The sequence below is a fragment of the Acanthisitta chloris genome, unplaced genomic scaffold, assembly GCF_000695815.1.
Source record: "Acanthisitta chloris isolate BGI_N310 unplaced genomic scaffold, ASM69581v1 scaffold28341, whole genome shotgun sequence".
NCBI classification, from domain to species: domain Eukaryota; kingdom Metazoa; phylum Chordata; class Aves; order Passeriformes; family Acanthisittidae; genus Acanthisitta; species Acanthisitta chloris.
Window position 1 is genome coordinate 5602 of NW_008655875.1, and position 8417 is coordinate 14018.

At 41.7% G+C, this 8417-nt stretch overlaps 1 protein-coding gene across 1 annotated transcript; it reads left to right on the forward strand.

Moving 5' to 3' along the window:
• Positions 1 to 493: 493 nt before the first annotated feature.
• On the forward strand, positions 494 to 7895 carry TNFRSF1B (tumor necrosis factor receptor superfamily, member 1B; the record flags this gene model as incomplete). The annotated part of the gene is given in 10 exon segments (XM_009084111.1): positions 494 to 596; positions 1834 to 1962; positions 3186 to 3335; positions 4257 to 4350; positions 4435 to 4622; positions 5382 to 5456; positions 5994 to 6031; positions 6786 to 7050; positions 7596 to 7783; positions 7785 to 7895. Coding segments are annotated over 10 exon segments (1341 nt in total), but the record flags the coding sequence as incomplete, so codon positions are not given.
• Between the last annotated feature and the right edge of the window lie 522 nt (positions 7896 to 8417).

The following is an 8417-nucleotide window of genomic DNA, read 5'->3' on the forward strand; positions in this document are numbered from 1 at the left end:
AAGGAATCACAAAGTATCTGGAATAATTTTTCCTTTCCTTTGGTGAAACCGATCATTTTTAACATAACCACTATGCAGGAAATGCTTTTCCCACAAACCCACAGGTAAGAATTTAGGTTTCACTGCTGTTTTGGCAGAGGTTGATTGAACCAACTGAGGCAGCTGAGGATAGGCACTAAGCCCTTTGGTTTGGGGCAGTGATCAGGTGTGATGTTAATCCCATAGATCCATTGCACTCTTTTGAACATAAACCCTGGAGAAATCACTTTGTTCACCGTGGCAGATCTTTGAAAAACAGAGGAACCTCAAAATGGTCTTCAAGTAGCTCCTAAGCTGTGTATTCCCCTGCAGCTCCTTAGCACCTGCTGTGCTCTGTTCCATCAGGCCTTGGTGGTTATAGTTGCACTGATCTTTAAGTATTTGTCCCTCTTGAATCTCTAATTCAGGGTCAGAGTGGACTTGTGACTCATGAGTTCCCATTAATTTCTCCTAGGAATATTCTCTGCCTTACACACCACAGTTTGCACGATGCAATGATCCCAGCACTGAATTCTACGATGAAGAACTTGATAAATGTTGCAGTCAGTGCCCTCCAGGTAGGTTATAATTCCAACTGTTACTTCAGACAGCCAAATTCAGTCAACTTTCAGATGAGCATAGTGCATTTTGATGATTTATACCCCTGAAGTGTGTCAGATTTTTGCTGTTTTAATGCATTCTAGCTGGAATCCCCTCCAGGGATAGTTCTTAGTGATCTTTAGTTAGCAGAAGTTGTCTGCAGAAAGGTGGGTTTGGGTTTTTTTTGGGGGATAGTAATGTTCTTTGAATATTTTAATAGTAGAGTTTTTGTAACAAATTGCAACTCTATTATTATTAGAAACAGCAAAAAACCTGCCTTTTTTACCTCGTTACATGCTGAGCAAACAAAATTTGTCTCCATAAATGCTGAATTTCTGCCAGATCCGGAAGCTTGAACAGGAAATCAGTTTTTGCTGAAGCAGCTGCAGTTGCCTGAATTAACTGAAATTAGATAGATCTGTCAAACTTCCTTTGTTAAAAACATGACAGACGAAAGATGATAATTCATAGGTAAAACCCTTTTCTGTTGTGGTATGTACTGTTCAGTACTAGATCAGCCTAACTCATTGGCAGGATGTGGGAGGCAGAATTTTAAGCCTCATGTAAGTACATGGGAAAACAAAGTCTTTGGAAATAATTCACATGGCTCACCTCCAGGGGCTCTGCTTTTGAAAAACAGATTCTCCAAGGAGCTCCGAAGATTCTTTTTCAGTGTTATTCCTGCTTTTGAAAAACAGATTCTCCAAGGAGCTCCAAAGATTTTTTTCAGTATTATTCCTGCTTTTTAGTTGTTAGAGTATGTTTTAGTTTTTAGAGTATGTTTTCCAGGATATTTCAGTACAGGATATGAGACATTGGCTTTTATCTTCCTTCTCCTTTGACATGAAAGGAAAGTGACAACTGAGGTGTTTTCCTTCCTCCAAAATGGATATGTTTGAGCTCATATTTACATGCTCCAACCACTGTACTGAGCTCTGTTGGTGCTGAGAAGCTTTAGAGGAACTACCTTTGACAGCTCTTGAGTTTGTCTGGAATGTAGGAAAAGGGGTCAAACATGAGTCACATAAAAGAAATCAGAGATTGATTTCTGTATAGGCACAGTGAGAACACTTGTTTGTATACAATACCATTCTGGCAGTGTCAGTGAAGGGAAGGGATTTACAGCTAAGAATGAAACTTACCTTAACCAATTCCTAGTGATCTTTGCCAATGAGATGCTTCCTCTGGTTTGGTTTGGTTTCTTTTTTACACTAGGTCAATACAAGGCAGAGAGCTGCAGCCACATCGTGGACACCAAGTGCAGTCCCTGCAGACCCAACACGTACACAGCTATCTGGAATAGCTCTCCACAGTGCTTTCCCTGCTCTCCACCCTGCAGAAAAGGTAGGCTTGGAGTAGTAAAGAGGCACCTGTGACTTTAACAGCCAGCTTAGAGTAGGCTTGGTTTAACCCTTTGAACCCTTAGGTTAAAATAAGGCACTGCATCACTAAAATAGATCAGTGCCATCAGGAGAATAACTTCCTGCTTAGAAGCTGCAGTCAAGAGAGCTTAAGACTTCCACAGGGGTAAATGGATAATTATATTTCCAGCATCCAGTCTTTTCTCAGTTAGTCTGCTGAACTGACAGCAGCAAACACCAGTTGTGACAATCCTGTAGTGTTTTTGTTTCTCTTGCAAAGTCAGTGAGGGAATGATGGTTCTGGTCATTGAAACAGCTTATTACATGAGGTAGTACCAACATCTGTATAAGGTCCTGTGCATTAACAAACTCAGTCATGCTGTTCTCCATCATTTCCAATGGAAATTGGAGGAGAAAATGACCTACTTGACTCACTGGCAATAAGTTTTAGGGATGCAGTCTCAGCTGAAAGAGCTTGTGCTCTCATCTAAATGCATCTTACAAAACTTTTTAATTGCAGTATGAAACTGCCTGCAGTAAGGTCTCCAGACACACTTACAGTTTAAATACACTTCATTTTATGTCTCCATCATTTCCAATGGAAATTGGAGGAGAAAATGACCTACTTGACTCACTGGCAATAAGTTTTAGGGATGCAGTCTCAGCTGAAAGAGCTTGTGCTCTCATCTAAATGCATCTTACAAAACTTTTTAATTGCAGTATGAAACTGCCTGCAGTAAGGTCTCCAGACACACTTACAGTTTAAATACACTTCATTTTATGAAGCGCTTTAGACTTTAAATACAGTTTAAATACACTTCATTTTATGAAGCGCTTTAAATCCAGTTGCATGATGTGCACAGACTGCAGATCTCTTAGTCTGCCCCCCAGGTACTGCAGTGATGAACACAAATGTGCATGTTTATGGTTACAATAAAACAGAACACAACTGCAGATACAGTTTGAAGTGTGCATTCCACAGATGCAAATTTCTCCTTGCCTAGAGAGAGAGAGAGGAAACTCTTCCGAAACTACAGACACTGGGGCATGTAGTATATTTGGTTTATGATGCTCTACTAGCCTGAAGCTGCAAAATTGTTTTCAGCTTGTGGTATGTGAACATCACCTCAGGTTCTCTCGAAACGTTGCAGGCTGTGATTTTAAATGTGGCTAATGCATCTTGCTGTATTCTTGTTTTAAAACTAGGGGTTGTGGAGAATCAAACATGCACTAGGTCCCAGGACAGGATCTGTCGCTGCCCACCCCACAAGTACTGTGTCTCCAGGATAGATGAGTACTGCAAACTGTGTCGAGTGCATAAAAAATGTGCCAAAGGTTACCGAGTTTCCAGAAGAGGTAATTTCATTCTGAATGCTCTGCTCTGCTTCCTGAACAATTAACTTTACTCTAATTCCCTACAGTTGGACATTCTTTTTAGTATAAGCATTGTTTAGTAAGTAGGTAGTAACTAGAGCAACTGTTTTCTCCAGAGACATATCCAAAGGGACAACATGTGGCAATCTGCTACTGCCACATCTGTCATAAAGTTTCCAATCCAACTTCATCTTCCTTTGCTTTGCTCCACTGTGTGATTTATTCTGTACAAGTGACTGAAGACCACTTAATTCCTCTTTAAATCCTTGAAACAGGGTGGGATTTTGGTGACAGGAAATAATGATGACTCCATGCTGTCATGCAGAATTGATCTGGTTTTATTAGCTGATGGAGTCCACCACTCTGATACTGTATCTGTCTCAAGATGATAAATAATATTCAAAACTTCAAAAGACTGAATATTTTTAGGAAGTTAGGAATCATTTGAGAAGATGCCCAGGGATGTGGTGGCTGCCCTGACCCTGGTGGTGCTCAAGGCCAGGCTGGATGAGCCTTGAGCAACCTGATCTAGTGAGGTGTCCCTGCCCAGGGCAGGGGGTTGGGTCCATTCCAACTCCTAAATTCCTTGATTCTCTGCAGAACTCCTACAGAATGGTGGTCAGTCTGGCAGGGGCTAGTGAAAAGCTCAGCTTTGTCTGCAGCATCACATTTGAACCTTTTGGTGGGTTGTGAAAAAGATTGGCTGTCAAGGGCACCAACCAACAGCTGGTTCATCTTCTGATTTGGGTTTGGGTTGGGTGGTCAAATGACTCTCTCCTGTGACACTTAAAGGCTGTATTTTATGCACTGCCTCTGCATCACTGCCAGGATCTTGTGCACACCTTGATTATTCACTCTGATTTCTCACCAGATGACTAACTGTGTTTTCCTCTTTGTTTAAAGGGACAGAGAGCACAGACACAGAATGCAAACCTTGTCCCCCTGGCACGTTTTCCCCTGAGGAATCCTATGACACCACCTGTACACCACACACAGTGTAAGCCAATGTTCCTGTCCAACAGCAGTCTGAACTGTGCAGAGGGTTGCTGCTTTTCCTGACCTGTGTTTCTGTTTCTTGCAGTTGTAAATCAGTGGCTGTTCCTGGAAACAGCAAGAATGACACTGTTTGCAGTGACTCAGAAACAGCCACAATTCTACCTCACACCATTCTGAACCAGCTTCTGACTCAAAGCTCAGCTTCCCACAGCCCTGAAGTAATAACTCAGCCTGTCATGTTAAACTCTCTCCCTGACCTGTCTCACATCATTGGTGAGCTTTAACTCGTTTAAAGTCACTTTTGTCTGCCTAGCAACCAAGTTTATATTTAGTTCTTGGTTTCTTTCTAAAACCAATTACCTGTAGGCAAACAGCACCTCGGAAGGGCTGAATTAATTCAATGTGACACTGCTTGCAGTGAGTTGCATCTGTACTGCCCCAGTGTGTTTTACAATCCTTGGAATTCTGGAAATGTTTCTAAAAACCTCCAAACTAGAGTATAAAAAGGTATTTCCTGAGAATTGCTGCTATAAAGGAGCTGGTAGAAAAGGTCACATCTTAGAATCTGGACTGAGGCAAACGTGACTTCATAAACCTCCTGGTGACAGGTCTTTGGAGGCTTCTGGAAGCTTCTGTCCCAGGACAGGAGGTCCTTACAGCACTCACAAGTGTGGATTGGTTCTCTCCTGTTCATAGGTCATCCAGAAGGCATAGATAGATGTTTAGGAGCATTCTGGGCTGCCTGACCTTGTATTTAACAAACTGTTGCTATCCCAGAGAGATATATCTTTTGTGAGCAAGGCCAAAAGTCACTTTTCAGGACAGGAAACCTCAGTTTTATGAAGTGGTGGTGACTGAAATGAGACTTTGGTATCTGACAAGAGAGGCATCAAATGTGAATGTCAGACACACCTGATACTTGTAAATTTAGCTCTTGTAGCCATGGACAGAAATGGCAAAACTGCCTTTTTTCTAGTTAGATTCTTTGTCAGATCAACCTGCTAAATAATTTCTCTTCTTATTTCTTTTCAGGAGCAGTAACAGGGACATTGTTGTTGGTCCTGATAATCATTATTTTGGGATATTGCTTAGTCTCCAAAAGAAAAGGTAAGATTCATGAGGTGAAACAAATCTGTAAGTACTGGAAAACATGTCACCTTATTTCCCACTCATTTGAGCCTGGTGGTTGATCAAAGTCAGTGTGTTAGGAGATGTCAGCTCTCTTCAAATCTGTCTCAGATTTTAGGTGATTGTCTAAACACACAACATCCTTGTACAACCGTGCAATGGTTGTGCTTCTACTGGAGCTTGTTAAATGTTTTGTACTTCATATTTAAATATTAGGCATTATCAGGTGTTGTTAAACAGACATGGCTGTAGTTTATTGCCATCAAAACCCTTTCTCACTGGCACTATACTAGAACAGTTAATTCATGCAGAGACTCCTCTCTGCTTGCTGCCTAAATTTAAGTCATCTCCCAGAATTAATGCAGTACAGCTTTCAATGTTTTCAAACTGTGTGTAATGAATGTACATTTGGAGTCTATTCCAGGAGCTGAGGACATCACTGTGATTAGTTAAGAGTGCAGCTTTTGCAGCTGACACACATTTGGGTGCTAATGAACTGTCTTTGCTCACTTGCAGCCCTTAGGTACTCAGCAGCAGCTACAGAAGACAAGTTGGTGAGTCTCACTGTCCCTTTCCATCTTTTCCATTTCTTTAAAAGTTTAAAATCATGCAGTCTTGTTTAATTCTAAGCAGAAAAAATAAAAGCACAGCAGAAAGACAACTGGAATGAGAATGGGGTGGTTTGGTCCCCAAGTCTAAGCAAAAAATGCACAGCAGAAAGACAACTGGAGTGAGAATGGGGTGGTTTGGTCCCCAAGTCAGAGTGTAAGATGTACCTTACATAACCCACATGACCATCCTCACCTTGTGTGAGGCTTTCTTAGCAGTAAAACAGAAAATCAGATTTCAGAGCCTTTGTTCCCTACATACCCAGTGCAGTGCTGTAGGTGCCTTCAGGAGAGAGAAATGCACAGCAGAAAGACAACTGGAGTGAGAATGGGGTGGTTTGGTCCCCAAGTCAGAGTGTAAGATGTACCTTACATAACCCACATGACCATCCTCACCTTGTGTGAGGCTTTCTTAGCAGTAAAACAGAAAATCAGATTTCAGAGCCTTTGTTCCCTACATACCCAGTGCAGTGCTGTAGGTGCCTTCAGGAGAGAGGTTTATTTTGTTGAACCCCTAATGATCTGGTATGAATTTTACTTCCAGTCATCACTATGCAAGTGGCCATTACAGAATGGCTTGGAATGGACCTTAAAGCCCATCTAGTTCCAGTCACCAGTGGGTTTTTTGTCTGCTGAAGTACTGACCAGTTACTGTTTTTAAAAAAGATTTATGTTCTACATTTCTCTGCACATGTTCCAGCCTTTTCCCCCCTCAGAAAAGCAGTGTGACATAAAAGTGAGTGATACAGGATTGCAGAACTCCAGCAGTTCTCAACAGGAGGAACAGCATCTCTTGGAGACTTCTGGGTCCAGCAGTAGCACCCTGAATAACCCAACTGCAAGAGTCAGTGCAGTAAGTGAAAAGAATGATGAAAAGAGAAAACCAGAAGGATTCCAGCAGCAACATCTATGTGCAGAAGGTTCTAAGCTCCACAGTGGAGACAGGCACAGCTCTGCGAGTTCAGGTAGGAATGATTGGAATTGAGTGTCAATGATGAGTCTTCTTAGCAGAAGTCTAAATGGCAGGATAAGACATCAAACTCCTGTACAGCAGAGAGAAAACCTAGTAAAGTATGAAAAGAAAAAGTCATGGTTTGGCCTCCCTGAGGCAGCAAGGAGAGACAATGTGCTCCTCATTGCAGAGCAGGGGATCAGGTGGTTGGCACTTACCTGTGAGTGGGAGCATGAGCCAAAGGGAGCAGGAAGAAAGGAATATTGTCAAAAGTATCTGAAATGGCAGCAGATGTGCAGGGAAGTGGCTGTGACCAGGGCTCTGTGTTACTTTTTATGGCTTTTTTATTTCTGGAGTGACACATGGATTTTATAGACCCCCAAAACCCCCCACCAAAGTGTCATGGAACCAACTCCACCAGCTTGACTAAATTAAGTGAAGCAAGAAGGTTTTTAGTGTCTATTTAAACTGCAAGTCAAAGAACTGGATAAAGAATCCAGCTGTCCTGCTCTGGGTTTCCTTCTCCCATGTTTAATGTGTTTTCTGTTTATTTGGCAGAGCCTTCTGGTAATGGAGGGACACAGGTGAGTGTGACCTGTATTGTCAAGGTTTGTAGCCCAGACTGCAGTTCCCAGTGCCCAGAGCAGCCCAGCTCATCCAGCATGGATTATGGAAACACTCCCTGTTGCTCCCCAGCAGGGGAAGAAACTCCCCTTTCAAAAGAAGAAAATCCCTTGAAAAAACAAAACTGACATTCAGATCTCAGTGGAAAATGAGGACAATTTACTTTAGGACTTACTTCCAGAAGAAAAGAAGGTTCCTCTGGGGATTCAGGATGCTGGGATGAAAACCAGTTAAAGGCAATTACAGATCATACACTCATTGACTGACAAAACTATCAAATGACTCCTTGTCTTCTAAAAGAAACATTATGGCAAATGTAGCATTCCTACAGAGACTTGAAATTTGGATGAATATAGACACTGATCCTTCAGAGGTTTTCAATCTCTTCTGTCAGTTTGGAGAGCTGAGAGATGATCTTTGCAGTTTAAAAGTTGGAATGCTTTTTCTTTTAAATCAAATGACTAATTCCTTCACTTTTTTTTCCTGTGATACCCTAGAAAGACCTTTACTATATCAGAAAAAGAACATTTTTCCAACTTTGTGCCATTGATTTTTCTCCTGAGACTTCTTGTGATGGTAATTTGGGTTCAGGTGTGTCACCTGTCAAGAATATGTCTGTGAGCAGCACTTCTACGAGACTGGAGTTACATTATCAGTCATCCAGTGCTGATAAATTATCCATATGGTTTTCATTTTAAAACTATTGCATTCAATTTCATATCATGGACATACTTTCCCTGGTCCTGCTGGATACTT